General features: G+C 41.2%; 1 protein-coding gene across 1 annotated transcript; it reads right to left on the bottom strand.

Moving 5' to 3' along the window:
- Positions 1 to 10: 10 nt before the first annotated feature.
- Positions 11 to 24,822, bottom strand: SIRT5 (sirtuin 5). Its single transcript, XM_074944807.1, has 9 exons — positions 24,694 to 24,822; positions 20,485 to 20,623; positions 17,126 to 17,259; positions 13,783 to 14,008; positions 12,049 to 12,136; positions 7,984 to 8,037; positions 4,967 to 5,090; positions 1,912 to 2,027; positions 11 to 802 (listed from the first exon to the last, which is right to left on the bottom strand). Exons 2-9 carry the CDS (start codon positions 20,597 to 20,599, stop codon positions 727 to 729), a joined length of 933 nt encoding a protein of 310 aa, XP_074800908.1. The 5' UTR covers positions 20,600 to 20,623; positions 24,694 to 24,822; the 3' UTR covers positions 11 to 726.
- Between the last annotated feature and the right edge of the window lie 1,621 nt (positions 24,823 to 26,443).

Genomic DNA, 26,443 nt, shown 5'->3' with positions numbered 1-26,443 from the left:
CACAGGCGACAGAAACACTCCTTTAATCTCACATCCCATAACAAGGTAACATGTGCTTAAGCAAGGGAAATAACACGAAGACCATGCAGCTCCCCGGTGCAGCTGGTAAAGCGGCTAGGCTGGAACTGGTCCTCCCATAGGCACCGCGCTTCCATCCATGTCACGCTCAGGAAGTGCGGCACCGCAAGCCCCAAGCTCCCCCTGGAGTGAACGTTCCCACGACTCTCGAAGGTTTTAGGGTGTTTATTTCTTTTCAAAGTGCCTAAGTGTTAGCCCCATAAAAAGTTACTTTCCCTCTTTTCACACAACATCCCTTTCAGAAATTTCACCTCTCATAAAAAAGGTCAAAGATCCATAAGCCTCCAATTGGTTTACAATGAAGTCGTTGTGGAGTTCAGATTCATCTAATAGAACACCATCATCCTATTCTAGCCAGTCAATTTTGGAGTCATTTTTAATTGTTTTTGTTTTCCTTTGACAGAAAAGATTTTAGTCGGACAGAAACATGACCTTTTTAAAAATTCCGAAGTCCGGTATTTTCCCCTGTTCCCAACCCTATCACTGCCATCAGTGTAACTAAGAATCAGGATTTCTTTGATTAGTTTCATCCACAGATCTAGTCTCCTTACAACACTTAGGGTTTCTTCTACAACAATCCAGTTCACCTTATGTGTACTGCCTGATATTCTTAGCAATTTAATTATTTCCCCTCCCTCAGATGAATGCTCATGAGATTATTTCAGTTTCATGGCGAGCAAGCGCTGGAGGCAGGGTGGTACCACAGGGACCTGGGAAATGAAATCTGAAACAGAAATTGGAATGGTTAGGAGAAAAAAAAGATGATGAAAGCCAGTTATAATACAAATTACCACCACAGCATGTTTGCCCCTTATATGCTTCCCTTAATCCAGTTTCTGCAGGTTGTCTAGTCATCTTAAAAGGGTAATTTTTCCTACACAGACACCGGAGCAAGCAGCACCTGTTGTAATAGCTGTTTAAGCAGCAAATCATTCAACAGGGTAGAGAAGTCATTTGACTGAAATCCTATAGATGTCACATTTTAGTTTTTGTATTTTCAATAAATTGGCAGTTAAACTGAAACACTGAAAAACAAAACAGGAGAGTTTAATACAATCTGATAGAGAATTATAAACTCTTCGGACCCCCTTCTCTATAAAGTTTAGGTTTCAGAGTAACAGCCGTGTTAGTCTGTATTCGCAAAAATTCGGATCCGATGAAGTGAGCTGTAGCTCACGAAAGCTCATGCTCAAATAAATTGGTTAGTCTCTAAGGTGCCCCAAGTACTCCTTTTCTTTTTATAAAGTTTAGACAGATTTTGAAAAAATAGTAAACAAAGAGCTGGGAAACGTCATTGTCTAACATTTTCTAGACCAGTGGTCCCCAAATGGTGGGAGCACCCCCCTTGAGGGTCATGGCAGAACGTTTTAGGGGGGCACATGGCAGGGCCTGGGCCAGCCCCCACAGGGGCCAGGGAGGTAGCACCACCCAGCGCTCACTGTGCCCCCAGACCAGCTCCACTTGGCCCCCAGCCACAACTCTGCTCCACCTTGAGACCAGCTCCAGTCCCAGCTCCACTCCGCGCCCTGCTCTGACCCTCAACCCAGCTCTGCCCTCACCCGCTCTCCACCCTCAGGCCAGAGCCACCTCTAGCCCCAGCTCCTCCCCAGCTCCACTGTCAGCCCAAGCTCCTCTGTTGATGAAGCCTTGGCTGTGCAGTAATGGAACAGGGGGACATGGACAGACTCCATTACTAGTAAGAGGGCAGAACAGGAAAAGTTTGGACACCACTGTTCTAGACACTTAAGAGCATTAAGTTTTATCAGGACAACATAAGAAATCATTTAAGTTAACATTGCTTCCCCCTTCTACCTAAAATGTGAGTAGTTTTACCTGAACCTATTTGTAGCCGGGGTGGCTTGCATGTTAAATTCTGCAACTGGCACTCCTCTGGCAGATACTTGAGGAGCAAACATAGCGGCAGGATACACCACAGAAGAGGTTCCCACCTGCAGGGAAAAAAAAAACAGCATCAGACCAACATTTAAAAAAAAGAATCCAGTACCTTCAGACATCCTGAGAGACTCTTGACCTACAGCTTTGCTAAAACATCTAATGCATGTTCAACCCTACAATACAAGTCTACAAGTATTGATATGGCCTGATTACTGCAACCTGCCAAAATCTGAGGGATAAGAGGTCTGATGCAGTGCTCCTCGGACTGGAAGGGAGTAAAAACAGCACCCAAGTTTTCTCTTCAGCCCTTCTAGTTGACAGTGGTATAGTGGTGACCGGTTACAAAATAAGCCATTTTCAATCATATGTGGTTGAGGAGGAGGGAAAAGAAAAAAATCACTCAGAAGTGGGGCCACTGACAAGGGAATAAATAAGGGAAATCCTAACAGAACACAACGTAAAGCAAGTTTAAAAATATTAGGTAAAGTAGCTGCCCACCTACCTTTCAGAGGTATTGTGGAGATTAATATTTAATAATAGAACACCATTTATTTAAATAGTTTGGATGCTTTCTACGTTTTCAAATATATTGATTTCAATTACAACACACAATACAAAGTGCACGGTGCTCACTTTATGTTTGATTACAAGTATTTGCACTGTAAAAAACAAAAATAGTATTTTTCAATTCACCTAGTACAAGTACTGTAGTGTAATCTCTTTGTCATACAAATTGATCTTACAAATGTAAAATTATGTGAAAAAAACCAACCTGCATTCAAAAATAAAACAATGTAAAATTTTAGAGCCTGCAAGTCCACCCAGTCTTACTTTTTGTTTAGCCAATCGCTCAGACAAAACAGGTTTGTTTACATTTACAGGAGATAATGCTGCCCGCTTCTTGTTTATAATGTCACCTGTAACTGAGAACAGGCGTTCTCATGGCACTGTTGTAGACGGCATCACAAGATATTTACGTGCCAGATGCGCTAAAGATTCATATATCCCTTCATGCTTCAACAACCATTCCAGGGGACATGCGTCTATGCTGATGGCGGGTTCTGCTCAATAACAATCCAAAGGAGTGCGGACCGACGCATGTTCATTTTCATTATTTGAGTCAGATGCCACCAGCAAAGGTTAATTTTCTTTTTTGATGGTTTGGGTTCTGTAGTTTCCGCATTGGTGTGTTGCTCTTTTAAGACTTCTGAAAGCATGCTCCACACCTCATCCCTCTCAGATTTTGGAAGGCACTTCAGATTCTTAAACCTTGGGTCAAGTGCTATAGCTATCTTTAGAAAGCTCACATTGGTACCTTCTTTGCATTCTGTGAAATCTGCAGTGAAAGTGCTCTTAAAATGAACAACATGTGCTGAGTCATCATGCGAGACTGCTATAATATGAAATATATGGCAGAATGCAGGTAAAACAGAGCAGGGGATATATAATTCTCCCCCAAGGAGTTGAGTCACAAATTTCATTAAAGCATTATTTTTTTTTAATGAGCATCATGATCACCAGGTAAGCATGTCCTCTGGAATGGTGGCGGAAGCATGAAGGGGCATACGAACGTTACCATATCTTGGCACGTACATACCTTGCAATTCCGGCTATAAAAGTGCCATGCAAATGGCTGTTCTCACCTTCAGGTGATATTGTAAATAAGAAGAGGGCAGCATTATCTCCTGCAAATGTAAACATACTTGTTTGTCTGAGCGATTAGCTGAACAAGAGGTAGGACTGAGTGCACTTGGAGGCTCTAAAATTTTACATTGTTTTATTTTTGAATGCAGTTTTTTTGTACCTTAGTCTACATTTGTAAGATCAACTTTCATGATAGATTGTATGAGGTGAAATGAAAAATACTATTTCTTTTATCATTTTTACAGTGCAAATATTTGTAATAAAAAACAACGTACACTGATTTCAATTACAACACAGAATACAATATATATGAAAATGTAGAAAAACATCCAAAATATTTAATAAATTTCAGTTGGTATTCTATTGTTTAACAGTGTGATTAAAACTGTGATTATCGTGAATAATTTTTTTAATCACAATTAATTTTTTTTAGTTAATCACATGAGTTAATTGCGATTAATCGACAGCCCTAATCTGAACATGTAAAACACTGAATATATTAAAAAGCAAAAGATGAAGTTGCACTTGAAAGAATAATGTATGGTGGAAGAGGCAACTTCGAGGAAAGCTGTCACTCAACTACCAGCATATATTGTGCTATCATTGCAAAGATGCTTCTTCTCTTTTCTTCCTCATTTAGTATAAATTAAATGTTAAAGTAACCTTAAGCACATTGTTAGGGACACATTCAATTAAAGCTAAAAGTAGTTTCAGGTTCAACACCTGTCCCTTTTCCTTCCTACCAATTTATGGGATTTTACAGAATATATTTTCCTATGTTTTGAAATATTTGTCTCCCCCCTTTTAGCAAAATGAAAAACCATGCAAACAGGGGAAACTGATTGGCTATATTAAACTGACCATCTATAAAAGTTCTGTCTGATACAAAATTAAAACAAAATAAATATATTTTAAAAAATGATTTGTTAGCTTTTACAACTTCCTAAACAGTTATATTAAACAAAAGACCAAAAAAAGGTCAAAAGTGTGATTTTTTTTTTTTAAAGGTTCCACTGTTTAAGAAATTGAAAAGTTAACCAATATTAGGTTGGCCATATTGCACAAGTACTTTCAACTACTGCATATGCAGCTAATGTATAACTTTAATATAGATAGTATGTGCTATGTGGCCAAGTTAGCACTGCTGAATTTACTTCGACTCAGAAATTCTTCACTGGTATGTTTAAATCATCAAACTTAATGCTACCTTAACAGAGTGAGACTTTATTTTAATGTATTACGTTTCACTGAAACTGTCTCATGGCTGTATCTACATTTCCCATATCTGAGAGATGTGATTTCTTAATTTCAGTTTGCTTGACTAAATGGAAACCAAAGCATTCCTTACCACCAAACAGAGGTCACAGATCTCAAGTTCATTTTCAACCTCTGTAAGAATGTCTGAATTCAGAGTTTCTCCAAACCACACAACATGGGGACGGAGGAGGCCATTGCAGCCTTGCTCTTCACACCTGTGAAAAGTTACAACAATAGAAGGAGATGGAACATTCAAAGTGATTTTGAGCCTTGGACTGATTTGTTAAAAATGTTTAAGACAGACCTATTTCAATTGCAACAGGTATGTTAGACCACACTTAGGACAACAATATGTTCAATCTAGGCATGATTAAGGCTATGATTTAGTCACGGGTATTTTTATAAAAGTCACAGACAAGTCACGGGCAAGAACCAAAAAGTCAGGGCCTGTGACCTGTCCTTGACTTTTACTAAAAATACCCCTAACTAAAACTAAGGTGCTGGGGGTGGGCTGAGTGGGGGAAGCGCTCCTGTGGCTGCTGATGCGCTACAGCAGGGGTTCTCAATCTTTTTCTTTTTGAGGCCCCCCAAACATGCTATAAAAACTCCACGGCCCAGCTCTGCCACAATAATTGGTTGTCTGCATATAAAAGCCAGGGATGACATTAGGGGGTGGCAAGCAGGGCAATTGCCTGGGGCCCCACGCCACTGCTGTTTGGGGGTGCAGCTTGGGGCTCCACTGCTGCTGTACTGGGACCATCTGCCTGGGGCTGCCCGACCAGTAGCCGGTGCGGCTGGCCCCTAGGGCCACCCCAGCTGCTCGGGTGGCTCTGGAATCAGCTGCACCAGCCGCTGCAGAAGTTACGGAGGTCTGAGAAAGTCACAGAATCTGTGACTTCCGTGAAAGACTCGCAGCCTTAGGTATGATAATATAAAAATAATGTTTCACATTACAGCTGAAGCTAAGACATCAAATCTCTGATTCCAAAGGACTCTATAGTACTTTACAAAATTAATTTTGTGCTGGCAGACATCAAAGGGGGTATGTTTGTACGCAGTCAGTTGAACAACTGGGGATTTAAACTTCTCCACTCCATTTGGACCACATCCTCTTAACTACAGGATACAGGGAGAGCTTCCTCTATTATACAGTGCAACTATATCTCTGGGTGAAGTACAGAAGCTGTTTAACAAGATTGAGCAATGCTACCCAACAGTCTAATGCATGAAATGAAAAATAGTATAGTCTAGTGCAAAAAGTTGAGGTAAATCATTTACTGCCACAAAAACTGCCATGGGATTTTTAATGATCACAAGATACCTTGCAGCAGACAACTCCAAGCATAGTATTAGATACTGCCTCAGAGGAAAGAGTGCTAGCTACTGAATAAACAGCAGATTATCCTGTAGTACTTGGCTGCTTGCTACCACTGTTCAATTTCCCACTTGCTAAACAATCTATTCATTTAGCCTTGTCTTTACCAGAGGCATACACAGATAAACAAGCAATCTATTTTTCTTCACTCTAACCCCTTGTGATGCTCTGTACCTCGGGGAAACACCCTGCACCCCCATGTTCATCCTTATAATATGATTGTGTGGTATCCAATGCAAAGTTTGTCATGTCGGGTGTCTTCGGAAGGCTCATGATGCACTGAGCATTGTTTTATAGGTTGCCATTTCATGTATATAGTTTGAGGCTGAAAATGTGTCCTCATGGCTTAAAACAAGCCCAGGCAAAAACTCTCCAGTAGCAGAGGCCCAGGCAAAACTCTCCAGGAGCAGAGGGGCAGTTCACACCTCATCAGGGCATGTATGGGACAAACCCAGCCCAGCCTCACAGGAACAAAGGACACTGGCCTAGACAGAGACAAAGGATCTGTTGGACTCTCGAATGAGTCACCCCTCTTCCCTTGGTCAGTTTGGGACTACGATGAGGTAATGTTCACCTGACCCTGAAAAAGGGGGGGTGGGGCGCAAAGCCAAGAGGGAAGAAAGAACATGATAAAAGGGAGAGACATTTGCCATGCGCTCTCTTGTTCATCTCCAGACACCACCACCAAGTGACTGAAGCGCTGATCAAAGGGGAGAGCCTGGCTGAAGGGCAACCAGCCAGCCTGTGGTGAGACACATCTAAGTTTGTAAGGGTACTGAAAGTGTTAAGATCAGCTTAGAATGTGTTTTTCTTTTATTTCATTTGACCAAATCTGACTTCTTGTGCTTAGATTAAGTGATTATAAGTCTATCTTTTGTAGTTAATAAATTTGTTTGTTTATTCTACCTGAAGCAGTGCGTTTGGTTTGAAGTGTGTCAGAGGCTCCCCTTGGGATAACAAGCCTGAAACATATCAATTTCTTTGTTAAATTGACAAACTCATATAAGCTTCCTAGGGTTGTGTCTGGGACTGGAGACATTGGCTAGTGTCATTCGGTCGGACAATCCAAGCAGTGGCTGACCAAAAGTGCTCACTCATGTAGCTGGGAGCAGCTTACATGCCAGAGGCTGTGCGTGAACAGCCCAGGAGTGGGGGTTCTCACAGCAGAGCAGGGTAAGACTGACTCCCAGAGTCGAGGATTGGCGTGACCTAGCAGATCACCAGGGGAACGTCACACCCCTACTCCATATTTCCTTTGTCAATTATTTCTTGTAATGTTATATATAAAATTAAGATGTTTGGCACTATGTTTGGCACTTAAAACGCAGCACTGGAGCAGCTGCACCACTGAAGAGCTTAAGTGAAGACACTCCTATGCTGAGGGCAGAGCTTCTCCCATGAGCATATAGTTAATCCACCTTTGCAAGAGGCAGTAGCTATGTCAACGGAAGAAGCTCTCTGGCCAACACAGCACTGTCTATCCCGGGGGTTAGCTCGGTATACGTACGTCACTTAGGGGTGTGGATTTTTCCCCTGAGTGACAGTTATACTGATATATGTCTATAGTGTAGACTTGTTCTGTCTTTCTCATTTTGTACACTGCTTTCACGTTCTTCTGATGCTATGTAAATAATATTAATTAATTCATTTGAGGAGGCATCCTTTCAAAGTACTTGTGAAATTTGAGGGGGATCATGTTGGTGTGGTGAAAAGAGATGAAAGTCAACACTCACCGAGGAAGATTTTCAACTGGAATCCTAGCATCTTCTATTTCAGGGTCTGGAGCACTGAAGTCACAAAATAAAAAAACATTTTAAGTACCAAACAAAATGCTATTACAAGTAAAATGTATTTCTCCAGAGTACTCTCTCAAATCAAGGTGGTTTAGTAGCCGTAGAAAATAAATATATCTACTACAACACTAAAGTCAGCAAACCAGGCTCATAATTGGTTTTAGAATGGCAAGAACAATAATAGGGCTCAGGTGTGAGGCACAAAAAAAGGTGGTTTCCATTTATGTGGAGCACGACAAAGGGGCTGGGGGGGAATGCACGTGTGCCCTTTTTTTGCTTCTCTCTAATGTAAAAAGTTCTGGGAAGGGCTTTTTCTTCCTTAAAAAAACCTTTTTCTTGATTTTTTCACATACGAGAAATTCAAGACTTGTCCACCTGGAACAACTCTATATGACCACAGACAGGGCAAGAGTATCACTACACAGATACCAAGGAAGTGAAACCTGATATTGAGGGGAAATGTGATTTTTAGTCAGACCATTTAAAATTCTGTTTTTTTTTCCCATGCCTATTTAATTAAGTTTTTTCCCTACACACAAAATGTATAGCACTTTAACTATATTGGTATACAGTTATATTGGTACAACACTCCTAGCGTGGTTACAGTTATTACCAGTATAGCTTACTCCTGTACAGGAAGGGGAATAAGCTGTACTGGTGTAAGTGCATCCCCACTAATATAATTGTGTCCTCCCTCAGAACTGTAGCAGCATAACTGTAACTGGTTAAATAAAAAACAAAACAAAAAAATCACAGATCTAACCAAAATAGTTATACCAATACAAATTGTGTGTGTAGACCAGGCCTAATGCAATTGGAAGAAAAGACACCGTTGGATCTAATGCCTCCATGCTTTCAATCAAGAGGTGAGAAAGTTCCAAAATTCTCTCTTCATTTTTCCCCACCACCACATGCCATCAAGCAAAGTCAGAGAGACCAGATTTGATATTCTTAATATTATGAAAGTTAAAAAAAAAAAAAAAAAAAAAAGATTTTTAGATCTTCTTTATATATCAAAGCAGCAAAAAGGGGCACAAATCCAATCTTCCCTTTGCAGGTCATCTTTGGCTAGGTATGCACTACAAAGGGCATAGCTATGTTGGTCAGCGGTGTGAAGAAGTGTGATTCCTGACTGACGTAGCTGTGCCGGCACAAGGCCCTTAGCACAGGCACCGTTATACTAGAAAAACTGCACTTTTACTGGTATAGTTTATTTCATTCAGCACAGCTGGAATAAGCTGTACCAGCAAAAGCACAACTTTGCCAGCATAAACTATGTTCACACAAAGAGCATTTTGCTGCTATATTATACGGTAGCAAACCGCTCTCAGTGTAAACCTGGTCTTTAACTTGAAGCAGCTCTTCTCTTTCGGAGATCTAAAAGGATATTACTTGTTTAATGACTGAAGTCAGATTTACCATCATTTATACCTGAAGTTTTTCTGAGGGCTACATGCAAATTGTTATTTATTATTTGTACTACTGTAACACGTAAGTCCCTGAGAACGATCAGATTGCAAGGTTCTGTAAAAATATAGAGGCCACAGCACATATGGAATGTGTAACTACATGCCATAGTGAAAAGCAGATTGCATCCACACTGTAGTGTGTAGCTACACTGGTCAGTGAAAGGCTCTGGCTGTGGGGGAGCTGCCAGAGCCTTTCCCCACTGCTTCCTCCATGCCAGAGCCTTTCCCTGCTGCCAAAGTCTCTCTCTGTGGCAGGAAAAGGCTCTGGCAGGTCCCTGTGGCAGGGAAAGACTCCAGCAGTGGGGGAAGCAACTGCAGGACACTATACAGCTGAAAATAACAGTGTAGACATCGGAGGCACTACTTCGGTGAGTAGAGAGCTGTGTAGGGTACAGGGTTCAGGTGGGTCTTTACTTTACTCACCTAAGCAGTGCCTCATGGTTTACATTGCTATTTATACCCATACTAGGAGGGAGCATAGTGTATGTATTCCACACTCCACCAGAAGAAGCATGCATTGTAGACATACCTATAGAAAGACAGTCCCTGTATAGAATTGCTTACTATCTAATTTAAGACAAGATGTAACAAGTGAGCGTAACAAACGGTAGAAAGGTGGGGAGGAAGAGAAGGGGATAAGGGTAACAAGTTCATATAGTAACATAGGATAGTAACCACTCAACTTGATGGTTCCAGACCATCTGAAATGTTTGTTCTAATGGAACGGATATATAATTTTGTGTAAGTTTTAGGATAAACAATTTTTCATATACTACCTTTATATCTTGTGATATTATGGAGCACCAAAGCCATTCCAAAGTTAAGGCTATAATCAAGCTTTTACTACAAGCCTGATTTTTCTCCTATCTCCAAAATCTGCAACAAAGGAATAGGAGTCTAAAAACTGTCAGATTACGACGGGGGTGGGGATAGATGCTTTCTACTAAATGTGAAGTGATTTGGACAAAGCGTTCCTGAGTTATCACTTCCTAAAACAGGTTTTCAGCAGCCTCCAAAACTTCTAAACTTTTGGTTTTGGTGACAGAGTGGCAAAGATTTTAAAAAGGGAAAAGTGAGGAAAGGAGAAATAGTACATAACAGTTTAGTTCATCTAGTCACAATCTCATGCACAGAACCAATGTTTCATTTCCTAGAGTCCAACATTAAAAGTTTCCAAAACCAGAAAACTTTGCTTCAAATCCAGTCAAGGTTGCTAAGTGACAGCAATGTACCCATATATCACATCATTTACAAAACTGAAGTACTCAAAAGCAAATAAAAAATAGGTAAGGACATCGTGAAGGTTACACTACACCTTCCACAACATTTTTTAAACAAAGTATATATTTCATCACATCAATGATAACTGAGAGACATGGATTGCTGGGGGAATTTTAATGTATTTTTGATTTTGATATCTAAATATTTCAAGGAATATTGGTGTATGGGGATATTAGTTAATATATCAGAAAAAGAAATAAAGTGCCTATTGCTGTTTGAGAATAAGGGTGTAGCTGTAGTTTAATAGCCAAATGTATGACATTCTGTGGCCTCACCTTTGAAATAACTGATGTGTCATTAAAGTGCTCATTATTGATATAATTTGTATTTGACAGAAAATTGTATTTGATTTGTCACTCAGAAATCTTAACTGATCTTTTAAATACAGCTTGTTGGTTTTGGAACTTCCCAGAGCCTTTGTTGTTAAACATCTTTCATTTTTCCTTTTGTGTAGGTGTCACTGCATTCAGTGGCAATCCAGAACAGGAAGGGCCTGTCACCACTTGCCCTGCAATCCTGGGTGCCTTACAATGTTTTGCTGCTGTAGCTCCCAGCCTGCCTACAAGCATGCAGGTCACACCCTGAGTGTCTGTGTGTTAAACAGCCCTGGTTCAGCAGCTCTGACCCCAACCCCACTCTGGCTTCCATCAGCCTTGGTTACAACCAGCAAGGTGACCCCAAATACATTCCCAGTTCTGAATTTTACCAGTGTGGTAGGTGTCGTGAGTATGTCAGGCCTGACAAGAGTTGCTGACACATAGTAGTGAACCACAAATGGGCCTTGGTGTCACAATAGGTAAATGAAGATATTAAAAAAAAACCTTAATGAGTAATATAAAATATAATCCTAAATATATAATACGTAACTGGATCTAGGTTAGTCTCTGCTAGAACCATTTAATGTATCACCATCTAGTGGGTTATTTTTAATGAACTTATTCTGCTAACTTCCTGTAAGTATGATCATTACTTAAAAAACTTGGAAAAACATGGCTAAGCCCCGTGTGCACTTTAGCAGTGAGCTGTTTCAGTGGCCCGACATCTTCCCAGTTCTCAGTAAATAAAGTTAGAATTAATGAAACAATATATCCTATGTTTTCAAAGCATCATGTGAGCTTTAAACACAATTCCCACTGAGGTAAATGGGGGACACCTGGCTAAAACCCAGCCCCGCTCTGAAAATATCTACCCTGTTTAAGATAATAAATAAGTAGCAAACTGAAAAAGAGAAAGTATGGGTTTCACAATATATTACCCTTTCCCAGCCAAAGCTGGACATATTGGACTCTTGTAATTCTTTGCCACATTTCCACAGCTGGTGCATCGGGTTTTGAATAAGCTACCTGAAATGCACAAAGCAGCAATTCCAGATTTTAATATCAAACAATGACTTTCAGATGTGGTTACGCATGCAAACAGTTATATCCATCCCAAGTGTTCCCTTATTTGACATTGGAGAATATATCTTGTGGTCAGTTTAAGTTACAGGAACACAGAACTAAGAAATTCCAGCTTGGCAGCACTGTGAATTAGTTTATTATAAAGCATGTACATAAAACATTTTTGATTGGCAGTCAAAGAAGCCAATAGCATATTTATTCACAAAGCCAGGATACACCAAAGGCAGGAGCACAAGTTTAATAGAAACTGCCATGCTGAACCGGAGAAATGGTCCCTCTAGTAGACTGTGTCTTATACTCTGGTTTATCTCATGACATCTAGATGACTACAACACAGTGTTGCTGAAAAAAATAATTTTACAAAAAAAATGGGAATTGTTTGCAATCTGGCTAAGAAGGATGACTTATGATTGTAGCATTTCCCTCGGAGTACAGGAGAACTGTGTTAAAACACACACTTTGTAATTTGCACAAAAAATGCTCAAAAAAGGTACCTCCGACTTCTCAAATAATTAACAGCAAATGATACAGTGAGGCCTGACATTACTAAGACTTTGTAATATACTGTAGTATATTTTGAAAAAATGAAGTATAATCAAAATTAAACTACACTTATCAGAATAAGTGAACAAAATACTTTGTGATGTATTATCCCTGCTCGCAAACTGGAAAACTCAGTAATTTGTAATTCCTACCCTTTAGGATAAATGAGCTAAGTTCTATTGTATGAGTATATTCATCCAAGTGGATCTGAGACATGCAAGGAGAAAATATTAAGAGAGAGACAGTTCCAGTGCCATCGTCCGTATAAAAAACAAAATGAAAAACAACAAAGGGAAGAGACAGCAGGTGATGACAAGTTCAGCAATAGCTGGTCAGAGTAAGTGCATGTGTAACCCACACACCTCCTTGGGTGTGGTGTTCTGTCCCATCTAGTGGCACCGAGACCACTTAGAGAGAGTTAAATGAGTCTGCTTTACAGCCTTAGCTAACAGCCAGTTGGCTTTTAGCTCACATAGCAGAGGCTCATACACTAAGCTCCAGAGGTCCCAGGTTTCATCCTGCCTGCCGACGACCAGGGTCTGTCGGCGTTACACATGCATTAAGACTGGTCAAAATTTTCCATCTCAAGTGCTTGACAGAAACTGGGTTTTCAACAAAACAACTGTTTATGTGAAAAAGTGTCTGCTTTCCCTGGAAAATGTTGACTTTTAATCTAAAACTCGAACACCTGAAAACCAAAAATTTTATTTGGAAATGCCACCACAGCACCTCTTGTGAGCGATAGTGCACCCATCCCAGACTACATCTTCCATGCTGCTCCCTAGTGTCCCCTCTTCCTGAGCAGCTACAGTGCATCATGGGAGGCCTTGGCACAATGTGTAATGGGAGATGTAATCTGGCCAGGAGCCAGACCCATAAAGGACAACTGGACCACGTGGCTCTGGGCCACTGGGCACGTGGCATTTCTGAATAAAAATGTTTTTGGTTTTCACTTGAAGTTTTTAACTTCACTTCAAAATATTTCAGTAGAAACTCTCCCCCGCATCTTCTGAGCAATTCTAGCGTATGCATGCATTAATACTAACCATGAATTTCTAAGAGGTGTTTTGTGCCCGCCTTTCTGTGGAGCTCATCGATGTTCTGAGTAATGACCACAACACTCCTTCCCTGTTTGCTCAGTCTGGCTTCACACTCTGCAATGGCAACATGTGCTGGATTTGGTTGTTTACTCAACATCAGTTCCCGGCGGTAATGATAAAATTCCCACACACGGGAGGAGTTCCTTGCAAAGGCTTCTGGGGTAGCTAATTCCTGAAAAAAAAACAAACAAACAAAAAAAACCATTCATTCATTCATTAGTAATAAGAGCAAAACAACTACACCTGATAGTAGATACAGTCACAAGTTATTAGGGATGTTGCGCAATTAAAAAAAGTAATCGCATTGTTAACTGTGCTATTAATCGCACTATTAAACAATTATAGAATACCATGTATTTAAATAGTTTTGGATGTTTTCTACATTTTCACATTTATTGATTTAAATTACAACACAGAATACAAAGTGTACAGTCCTCACTTTATATTTATTTTTGATTAAAAGTATTTGCACTGTAAAAAAATAGTATTTTTCAATTCACCTCATACAAGTACTGTAGTGCAATCTCTATCATGAAAGTTGATCTTACAAATGTAGAATTATGTACAAAAAACTGCATTCAATAATAAAACAATGTAAAATTTTAGAGCCTGCAAGTCTACTCAGTCCTACTTCTTGTTCAGCCAATCGCTCCGTTTGTTTACATTTACAGGAGATAATGCTACCCGCTTCTTGTTTACAATGTCACCTGAAAGTGAGAAAAGTCCTTCTCATGGCACTGTTGTAGCTGGCGTCACAAGATATTTATGTGCCAGATGTACTAAAGATCATATGTCCCTTCATGCTTCAACCACCATGCCAGGTGACATGCATCCATGCTGATGATGGGTTCTGCTCAATAACAATCCAAAGCAGTACGGACTGACACACGTTCATTTTCACTATCTGAGTCAGATGCCACCACCAGAAGATTGATTTTCTTTTTTCGGTGGTTCGGGTTCTGTAGTTTTTGTATTGAGTGTTGCCCTTTTAAGACTTCTGAAAGCATGCTCCACACTTCATCCCTCTCAGATTTTGGAAGGCACTTCAGATTCTTAAAACCTGGACCGAGTGCTGTAGCTATCGTCAGAAAGCTCACATTAGTACCTTCTTTGCATTTTGTGAAATCTGCAGTGAAAGTGTTCTTAAAATGAACAACATTTTCCGGGTCATCATCCAAGACTGCTATAACATGAAATATGTGGCAGAATGCAGGTAAAACAGAGCAGGGGGCATACAATTCTCCCCCAAGGAGTTCAGTCTCAAATTTAATTAACGCATTTTTTTTTTTAACAAGTGTCATCAGCATCGAAGCATGTCCTCTGGAATGGTGGTCGAAGCATGAAGGGACATATGAATGTTCAGCACATCTGGCACGTAAATACCTTGCAATGCTGGCCACAAAAGTGCCATGCAAATGCCGGTTCTCAGCTTCTGGTGACACTGTAAATAAGAAGAGGGCAGCATTATCTCCCGTAAATGTAAACAAATTTGTTTGTCCTAGCAATTGGCTGAACAAGAAGTAGGACTGAGTGGACTTGTAGGTTCTGAAGTTTTACACTGTTTTGTTTTTGAGTGCAGTTATGTAACAAAAAAATTCTACATTTGTAAGTTGCACTTTCACGACAAAGATTGCACTACAGCAGCTGTATGCGGTGAACTGAAAAATACTATTTCTTTTGTTTATCATTTTTACAGTGCAAATATTTGTAATCAAAAGTAATATACACTTTGATTTCAATTACAACACAGAATATATATGAAAATGAAGAAAACATCCAAAATATTTAATAAATATCAATTGTTATTCTATTGTTTAACAGTGTGATTAAAACTGTGATTAATCGCAATTATTTTTGAGTTAATCACGTGAGTTAACTGCAATTAATCAACAGCCCTACTTATTATCTAAATGACAAGATAACAACATCAGAGTATTTGTAACCAGCTATATCTAACAAGAATACAAGTCAATAGCCAGAATCAGTCCTTCTTATTCTATAGGGGCATGATAAGTCAGTGTTATACAGGAGGCCCGACTAGATGATCATAACTGTTCCTTCTGGCCTTATAATTATGGATCTATAAATACTGTATTTTATGCAATGAAGAAATGCCATTGAAAGTTGCATATAATTTTACTGTAATATTATCCAGAATTCTCTCCTTTTACACTGTGCACACAGAACTCATTCTACACTGCCCAACCAAGCCTCCTCTTGAGAGTACAAAGACAATACAAGGAAATTAAGAGAAACATAATAATTAATATTTTATATGCACTAAAGTAGCCATAAAACTATGCACCTTTGCATGATATATTTTGTGCTATTGGTCATTTCAATTCGGCCTTAATTTACGTATAATATAGCCAAATAATAGGCTTTCATTCTGGCAGCAACTAATACTTTGTCTCCTGTGTGTCTATAAAATCTCAGCCATAATTCTGCATTAATACGCGTTTTGCATTCAGTTTTCTTGTTTAAAAGATAGGGGGAGAAAGCTCATTCAAATAAATCCATCTGAACTATATACTTGCAGTGCTACATAAAGATTGAACATTAATATGTCAAAGTTCTCATATAAAAAAACATTTACATAAATATAGTGTATTTAAATGCACAATTACTGAAAGAAATATAGGTGCACCTTTATCATGCCAGTAACTGGATAACTACACAGCTGCTCTAGTTTCCAAAAGAATTAAATCTTTCATGAGCATTATCTTAAACACACACACATAAAATTGATTATTATGGCAGTGCAAATATAAGAAAGGGAACATTAAATCAAGTTAATTTTGAGCCACAGAAGGAGCACAGACAGCAGGTTGCAGTAGGAAGTTGTCAGAGTGTGACAGACAAAACCATCAAGACAAGACATTTTCAAGCTTTAGAAAGTGTTACAAGCAATCAAATAAACAAAAAAAATGTACTCAATTCTGTCCTTCATCCTTGTTTTTTTCAATTTGTCTAATTCAGAAAGGGAGAGGTGTCCTGGAGGAAAAAAGCAAGCAGGGAAACAGCAAGGAGGACCCCTAAGTGTCTCCAAGACAGCTAAGACTGTTGTGCTGACCAGCAAAAAGAAGAAGTTGCAGCTGCATGAGGCTACCACAGTGGAGCATGAAAAGAAGAGGCAGCGATGGCAAGCAGAGAACATTTTATCACTACTGAAGCACTGTGGGAGCACTGCAACCCTTTAAAATAGCTAGCTGCTTCTGACTCATTGCAATGGCACATCTGAATTAAAGGAATAACAGTCACTCATCAAATGTCTGGCCCAACTACATACCTGAGCTTGCCATTTTCTCCAGTAGCCCCCTGAGCCTCTGAAGGTAGGAACACCACTCTCGGCGCTAACACCAGCCCCTGTAATAATGGCTATATGCTTTGCTTTGGCAAACACTTCTCGAAAATCAGCCATATCTAAATATAATGGAAAAAATTAACAATAATTGATCCACCAGATTTGTTTCATTTTTAAATAGAGACCATTTAATCACTCAGATATTTAGCAATGGGCATACAAGCACAATGTGGCTGTTGGGCAAAACTGCCACACATTTAATTTTAGAATATCTATTCTTTCCTGATGTTCTATACATCAAAATTAGAAGTGTTATCTATGAGAAACCATTTTAAACCCTGATCTTGTAAACACTTATGCACAGAAGTAGCCCTACTAACTGCAAGAGGACTACTCATGTGCATGAAGTTAAGTACACATGTTAAATGTTTGGAAGACTGAGGCTTTAAACAAAAGTTCCTATGCTGGAATTACCAGGGATACAATAATAATTCTGAAATGCTGTAATTTCTAGTTATATATAAACCCCTTTCAACCAAGTGGTTGGGCCACCACTTTCCGCAGCTCCACCTGCGGACGCTCAGGTAAACAAAGTGTCTCAGGTAAACAAAGCCCCTGCCGGGGGCTTACCCTGAACAAGCCGCGAACCAAGTTTGGGAACCCCTGGTCTAAGGGCTTCCATGGAAGCCCCCAATCCTTAGGTTAGGGTTGAAAGGACTGGGACTACTGAGGCCCCATAAGACCAGGTGCTAGTTCTGAACTATGGCTGTAATAATCTTGTGATCACAGAGGAAATCAGGGGGAGGAGGGAAGGCTGAAGGACTCCTCCTCCCATTGCCAGTGTTAGGGTTGGGATAATGGCTGGTAAGCTTATTAGCATGCATGTAGGGTTTTTTTTTTTTTATTGGTTTTAGTATTTTTTATTGTAAGAATAAAATAGGCTTGCATGGGAAGTGCTGTGTGGTACTTTATAACTACAGCAATTACACCTGTTAACCATCGCTGATGAGAAAGCAAGCCGGTGTCCTCTGGCAACCTGTCTGTGCTGGGAATAACACAGTGAAGGCAGGGAACTGTGCAGCCTGGAAATACCCAAGTCAGAAGGGAAAGAGATGCGGGTCTCCACCCAGAAAGACAATGGCTGGGAAGCTGGAGAGTGGGTGCCCTTGTTGGACCACTGAGGGGAAATACAGATGTAGTTACCCTGACCTGGGATACAACCATCTTAAAATTCTTCATACATTATGCTAATTAAAAGGAAGACACAAATTAAAATCTAGTTAGTGTAAAAAACATTAATTGAAAATAGTTTAAGGTACGACATTTGCCTCTGAGTCACCTTGTCAATTTTTGGTTTGCATTTACATTTATCAATCATTTTCCCAGTAATGTGTGAAAAATCCACACAAGTTGCTTGGAAAAGTGACTGATTATAAAGGGCAAAGAATTAAATTAATACACAAAGGGGCTATCAAATGCACAAGCTGAAAAACAAAAATATTTGCATCTCTAATCTCATTAAATTATAGTCATCTTAGATGTTGCTTTGAACTATAGCAAACAAGATATTTTCAGAAAGAAATACAATTTGTATGTCAACAGAATCCCTTTAAATTGACAGATGTGAAGTGCCCTTCCCAAAGTCACACAGCCCAAACCAGACCACATCCCTCCTACAATGTGACTGTGGAGGTGGACCTTCGATACTGTTTGTATTTTACAATTACAATCTAAAACAGTGGTTCTCAAACCGTGGGTCAGGACCCCAAAGTGGGTCATGACCCTGTTTTAGTGGGGTTGCCAGGGCTGGCTTACAATTGCTGAGACCTGTGGCCAAAGCTGAAGCCCAAGCCCCACCACACATGGCTGAAACCTGAGGGCTTCAGCGGTGGGTGGCGGAGCTTAGGTTACAGGTCTCCTGCCCACAGCTGGAGCCCTTGGGTGTCAGTTTTGGCCCCCACCACATGGGGCGGTGGGGCTCAGGCTTTGGCCCCCACATCCTGGGCCGTGGAGCGTGGACAGGCTCAGGCTTGGGTCCCCCGTCCTGAGGTCATGTAGCAATTTTTGTTGTCAGAAAATTGGGTCGCAGTGCAATGAAGTTTGAGAATCCATGATTTAAAAGATGTTGCTTGTTGTATTCAAGTTAAACTAACTCTTTTGAAGAAAGATTTTCATGTAGATTATCACCTGGATTTGAACAGCTGTAGCATTACCCAGTACCCTATCTGTGAGTTGGTGGGAGTGGTTTCACTACCTCAATTCCTGCAGAAAGCCTGCAGTGCAGAAGCAGAGGAGTGAATTTTATTCTGTTTGAATATGGAAGACAAATCTAAATATATACACAAAAATATAAAGTGACACAAATATATTGCTTATTTTATAAATATTGACATTATAAAAAGTGTTAACAGGAATAGCCATTTTGACCCCTAACTATGTCAGGAACTTGGCAATCATTCAGCTTGATTGCAAGGAAGGTGACTTTCATCCATTTAAAAAAAACCCAAAACCCCAAAGCTTCACAGCCACACTTTTCCATTTAAATACTTGTCTCTCCAAGAATCTCACTTTCAAATTAAAATATAGATTGCTATTATCAAAGCCCGGGCAAGTTCAAATCAAGCTGATAGGCGAGGCACAAAGCTTTTATTAAATCATCATTCTCCTCCTGATTATTACAGCTTCACTGTAGTGATGCTGTATTTAATGTTGAAACTGCATTTCCATTCTAAATATTCATTATCAGGCACTTGTAACAGGTTACCTTGGAGGCTGAAATTTCTCATGCTAGGTCAAAGCCTAGAAGGATTTTTTTTTTTTTAATCTTTTCAGTCATTTGAATTCAAGTTTAAAAACATACCATTTATTACATTTTCCATAGGATTTTCTTGCACTTAAACAACAAAAACATTTTTTAAACTTCTAGCTTCCATCCACATGATGACTAATTTGACCTGTTTGCAAAAATTAGGATTAAAAAGTTATAGAAATACAAGGAACAGGCAAACACATTAATTTCCCATAACTTTACAAAGGGATAAGGCAGAGAACTGATTCTACAATCACAGAGCCAAAAGTGATTCAGCAAAGGAGACTGGTGGTTTGGACCTTGCAATCTTTAAAACAAGGAAACATGTGCAAGTATTATATAGTATGTTTATATAATATACTCTCTCAAGTTTGGAACATTTATGTTGTTCAGTACCGTGTGTCTACAACAATGCTGCTTAACTTTAACATACTCAAAACTCAGGAAGCAAGGAAGACAGAAAAATAATTGACAGAATATTTGTCTGGAGTATAGAAAGAAAAAAATACATAGCACAGGAATGAATTTATCTCACTTGAATTAGGGCGAGCCATTTCTAAGCAAATCCTTTGTTTCTTGGAAGGAGGTGGCTTAAGTCCACAATATGCTTGCGAAACCAGCCTTCTACTGGTAAACTGGAAGAGACTCATCAGGATCACTTTATAGTTCTTAATCTGAAAAGAGAGATCAAATGAAAAGTTATATGAATACATGTTTATGTGGCAAAGATATACAGCGAATATACTCTTAAATACTCTCTTTTCTGTGTCACAAAAAAATTAGGTACAGTATTTACTATTTCATCCTTCACCCCGTTTGCCCAAGTATTGCTTATGGGCAAAATTCACAACTACAGTATTTCAAACTTACAGAGCAATCAAATAATATGGTAAAACATAACATAAAAGATTTAAAGGACTGCCAATCCTCTTCTTGCAGAGAAAGTACTGAAATACCTATATTTTTTCCAGGTTTTTTCCCCAGTATGAAACACAGACGTCAAAATCTTACTTGAACTCAAGGTGGAATAGCCAGTTAATATTTCCCCCCATAAAATGAATTAATACTTTCCACTCTGCTGTGACCCTTGAGTCCTTGTATTGAAAACATACAGTATGGTCTCATGGGTTTAATAAACAAAAATGCGAAACTGTGCAGACTCAGTAATCCTTAGCATATACAGGGCTTTTAATTTGTAATACTTCATACAACCATTAACTAATTCTGTGATTTATTCCCCCTTTACAGATGGTAAAACATACACTGGGGAAAATTCACAACTGGAGTAAACTATTACAACTTACACTGATTTCACTGGGAATTGTGTCCCCTTATGACAAGGCTGATGAGACCCTCAGACAGGGTAAGGGTGACCAAGTGCTTAGTGGGCCAATGGGCTAAGACCATTCAGCCAAACCCATAATACAGATTTCAATCCTGGTGTTTAGCGTGTTAGATCCAATTACCTCTCAGCACAGTACAGCTGCTCTATCCTTTTCACCTTGGTATTCTAATTTTCCTTATATATGTAACATTTATAAAGAATGAACATATTGGAAAGTGTTATTGGTATATACCCGTTCATTAGCCCATTCGTCTATAAGCCGACCCCTCAAGATGGATAGGTAAAAATAGTAAAAACTTTATGACCCTTTCATAAGCCGACCCCATATTTCAGGGGTTGGCAAAAATTGGCTCCTAGCCCATCAGGGAAAGCCACTAGCGGGTTGGGACGTTTTTTTACCTGGAGCGTCTGCAGGTGTGGAGCCCCTCAGTTCCCAGTGGCGCAGTTTGCCGTTCCCAGCCAATGGGAGCTGCGGGAAGTGGTGCGCCACTTCCCGCAGCTCCCATTGGCTGGGAACAGCAAACCGCAGCCACTGGGAACTGAGGGGCTCCATGCCTGCAGACGCTCCAGGTAAACAAAATGACAATGTATTAGATATTCAATTCAATGATTTCACAGAGTTTAAAATCATCAAATTTTGGTGTAGACCCGTTTATAAGTCGACCCCCGCTCTTTGATGCGTCACTTTTTTACCAAAAATATTCAGCTTATGAACGAGTATATACGGCATTTATAAGTTCATTTCCTCTTTAGTGGTAAATGGAATTTAAAGTATTTTAAAAAGATAAATCTCATACAATCCACAAAAACATAGAGAAACTATACAAAAATGGAGGGAAGTAATAATAATAATAAAAAAAACAGCCTTCATATTTATATTCACTACAATCAGCATATTTTTTTCCTTAAATAGAATCTTCCTGGATATTTAAAATCCACAGTACTTTCCACTGACTCAGATGTTCTTACATCCCAATCAAAAGAAGAAGCTCCCCCTATATTTTGAAACTGTAGGAGGTAAAAACCACACACAAAACTAGTGATTATTTCCCTTATATTACCTCATCATTTTCTCATTATTATATTGAAAGAATATTCTATATAAAAATATTTAAACCAATTTTAACCATCTGATATTGATGACAGAACATACATACTAAGATTATACTAATGCAGAGAGTTTATTGCACTTTACAAAGATCATGATTTCATTACTGGCATCACAGCATAATAATGTTGTCTATCAGACACGTTAAAAACATTAATACAGCTTAGACAAGCAACTGTACTGCTGAGAGCACACTCTAGCATGTATATTACTTTGTTACACACTGAAACAAATCAAAGACAACAACAGTATGTCAAACAGAAACATGTAGGGCCTAACTCCTGCAATGATAAATGTGTGGGTGGACCTGCGTTCACAGACCTGATCTATGGATGTTTGCATTCATGTAACAATTTGCAGGATCTCAGGTTAGAATCTCACTGAGGCAATAGTTTGTGGCAGGAATGAGAGACAGACAAAGGGAAGTCTTATTTAAAGGGTCACATTGGGATAAATATGGGGAAAACCTTCACTTGTTCTTTTCTAGACTAGAAAAATGTCAGCGTTAACAATTTAAATGTAATTTTGCACCTAGTGTAGAAATGAAGACACAGTTTAGCACTTTAAAAATGTGCTAGCTTGTTGTGTTCAGCCTGAGCGGGAGCCTGGGTTAAACACAACATATCCTGCCCACATTATATGCCAGGGGTCTGTCTAGACTAGGAGAATAGGTATTTGTTTTGTAAATGTATGGGGTGACCCTAACCAGCTAACACCTTAAGGCTCACTTCCCCCTACTTCAAAACAAGTAGAAAAATATTTATCAAAAACTTCAAAAATTTTTACACTCATCCAGCCCCAGAGTCTCTGGTTGTGTCCGAGGTCCAAGAAAAGACCTGATCTACCAAGGGTATGCTGAAAAATAAGGACTCCAAGAACTGGATCTTTTCAGGCATAAGGCATATTCATCTGCCTCCCTCCAATTCTGTATCACAAACAACAAGGCCCTTTTTGCTGAATACAAATTTTTGACATGGGAAAGGATAAGCCCATACATCTCTAAATTTCTGATGGAATTTGTATAAGAGCTAAGAAAAAACATCAAAGTATCAGATGGTACTGCAGGTGGCTATGAACCCATCAGATGGCCCATGGCCATTAGCTTTACCACACAGCGTGCCTCTTGATTGCAGGCATCCAATATATATTGCATAGCAGGTGCATCTGACTAGAGAGGACATCCAACAAGTTGGATGAAGTGCCCCACTCCCTCAAGGATTCAAGGGTGATGCTGAGGTCACTAGGGATCTACATCCCTGACCAGACCATGTCTAATCTAGAAAACAAGGCTGAGAGGGAAGTCTTCAAATATGTAAGAGGTTGTTACAGAGAGGACAGCTATCAGTTGTTCTCCATGCCCACAAATGGTCGGACAAAAGTAATCAGTTTAGTTTGCAGTGAGGGAGATTCAGGCTGGATATTAGGAAAAACTTGCTAACTGTAAGAGCAAAGCTCTGGAACAGGAGTGGCCAACCTGTGGCTACAGAGCCACATGCGGCTCCTTGTATAGGCACTGACTCCAGGGCTGGAGCTACAGGCACCAACTTTCCAATGTGCCCAGGGGGTGCTCACTGCTCAACCCCTGGCTCTGCCCCAGGCCATTTAGTTCATCCCCTCCCTCAGCATGGGGGGAGGGGAGGGGAGGGGGGAGATGAACTAGATGACCTCTCAAACCCTAGGTTTCTTTGAAGATACAACTTGCCCTTTCTAGGCCCGGATTTTCAAATGTGCTAGGGCTGGTCTTCACACAATTTTTGTATGACTTGAATTATACCCAGTGTAATGAAAGCTGCACGGGGTATAAGTCAAGCAATACCAGGGACAGGCAAGCCCTTAGTATGTGTCAGTGTAACCCACACCCAGCCGGTGGGGCACTCTTATCCCTAGTGGCGAGGCAACACAGACTCACCAACCAGCCTGCTACTGCCCTGGCACCCGACCCACACTTAGCTCAGTCAATCGAGGCTCACGCTGGGGGGCGGGGGGGGGCTCCCAGCGACCCACCCCGGTTTAACAGGTGGCAGCCTTGGGGAGCGAGGCGGGGGGCGGCTCAGGATGCGGGTGTAGCCAGGCAGGGTGGCGCTCCGCCAGCGGGGGCTCAGGCTGTGAGAGCCAGGCGTCCCAGCCCGGCTCCCCCCGCCAAGGCGAGGCCGGCCCGTGCGGGTGCGGGGTTATCAGCCCCCCGCCCCGCACAGCCCCTGACAGGCCCGTGAGGGGAGAGCCCCCAATTCCCCCCCGCCCCGCGTCCCCCGGCAGGTTTCCCGCGGCCCCGGCCCGGGGCGGGTACCCACCTCCGCAGCAGCGCCCGGTCGGAGGCCGCAGCGGCGGGGCAGGCGGCAGCGGCTGGCGTCAGGGCCCAGCTACGGCCGCTGCTGCGTGGAGGGCGGCACGTCCCACCCCTGGAGCCGCCGCCGCCGCCTGGGCGGGGTGGGAAGGGAGGAGCCGGGCCCGGCCCAGAACAGCCCCCGCCCGCGCCTGAGGCCCGCCCGGCGGATCCAGCGGGGAGCCGAGACCCCGCCGCTAACACCGAGACCCCCCGCCCCGCGCGGCCCCCGGGCGGGCTCTGCTCAGGCCGCGGCTCCCCTCGGCCCGGCCCCGGCGGCGCAGCCCTGTCCGGGAGAGTCAATCTCCCACCAGCGGCTCGCTCCGGGAAGCGACGCCGGCACCTGCGGCCCCTCCAGTGCTGGGGGTGGGGGGTTAGGTGGGTTAGCCTGGCCAGGAGGCGATATTCATTTCCCCTACGCTGTGGTGCTACAAGCTGAAACAGACACTTACGGGTATTTCTGACGGTACAGGGCCCATGTTATAGGCCAGATTTCCCTTCGTTTCTTAGCTCTCAGATCTGAACGGAATCAGATTTTAGCCTTGGGGGATACCAGGGCCTCAAGGCCTACATGGTGCTGGATTTCTTTTTACACTTTCCCCACACCGACTGGCTGTGGCGTAGTCCCTTCCCCCTTACTGCTCTATCCTTTCTTCACTGGCCCTTCAAAGATTGCTGTTGCCCTTTTGGGTTTCTTTCCCTTTTCCATCTTCTGATGCTCTTCTCATTGCGGAGTACTGGTATGTGGCACAGTTAACTCAGCCATTAGCACGTTGTCTCCAATTTATCTGAAAACTGCACACCTAGTGTTGAAATCAGCAGCAGAGGGACGGCACATCGCCTAGGAGAGACTGACAAAGACGTTCCCAAGGACCCTGCAGTACTGATTCACGTAGTTAAATGGCCAAGACCTTATTGCACACCTGCAGTTAGTGGCTTTCAAATGACCAGAAACATCAAAAACTAGAGAAAGGACAGAAGTAGAAATTATAAGTGGAGAAAACTGCCTGAATCAAAACTTTCCATTCAAATGTCCTTGAACTTTAGCAAAAAGAACAGGAGTACTTGTGGCACCTTAGAGACTAGCACATTTATTTGAGCATAAGCTTTCATGGGCTACGGCCCACTTCATCGGATGCAAGCTACAGAGGTGTGTTAGAAATATTCTTTGAGTCAGAGACGTCAAAAGTAGGATTTTAGGTCACTGCAGAATTGTATCATGTTCGTGGGTCTGGAGGGACAAAAGGAGAGGCCCCAAGATAGGACAGACTCTTCTGATAGGCTAAGAGTACAGCTGGAAAGATTAACAATATTGTTGGGGGGGTTAAGGGAACTACTGTTGTGGTTTCTTGTGGCATGTAGCAGTTTAGACCGTTTAGTGTCCTTTTTCTTTTGTAGAGAAGCAAAGTTTGTGTTGTAAATGGCTTGTCTAGTTTTTGTAAACTCAATCCATGAGGAGGTTTGTGTGGAAGGTTGTTTTTCATGAGAGTATCCAGTTTTGAGACCTCAGTCACAATCTTTCCCCATTTGCTGTACAGGATGTTGATCAGGTGGTTTCGCAGTTTCTTTGAGTGTGTGTGTGGCACAGTCTCTCAGTATGCGATGAAGTGAGCTGTAGCCCACAAAAGCTTAAGCTCAAATAAATTTGTTAGTCTCTAAGGTGCCACAAGTACTCCTGTTCTTTTTGCTGATACAGACTAACATGACTGCTACTCTGA

The sequence above is a fragment of the Natator depressus genome, chromosome 2, assembly GCF_965152275.1.
Source record: "Natator depressus isolate rNatDep1 chromosome 2, rNatDep2.hap1, whole genome shotgun sequence".
NCBI lineage: Eukaryota > Metazoa > Chordata > Testudines > Cheloniidae > Natator > Natator depressus.
The sequence above is the reverse complement of the archived record's forward strand: the minus strand, read 5'-3'. Positions and strand labels throughout refer to the sequence as shown.

Excerpts from the sequence above, each read along its gene's own strand:
- SIRT5 (XM_074944807.1), bottom strand. The coding sequence starts at position 20,599 with ATGAGTCTCTTCCAGTTTACCAGTAGAAGGCTGGTTTCGCAAGCATAT. Across the intron at positions 14,009-17,125 it reads GGAGAAAATGGCAAGCTCAG|GAATTAGCTACCCCAGAAGC; the intron begins GTATGTAGTTGG and ends TTTTTTTTTCAG. Across the intron at positions 8,038-12,048 it reads CCAGCTTTGGCTGGGAAAGG|TGCTCCAGACCCTGAAATAG; the intron begins GTAATATATTGT and ends TTGTGACTTCAG.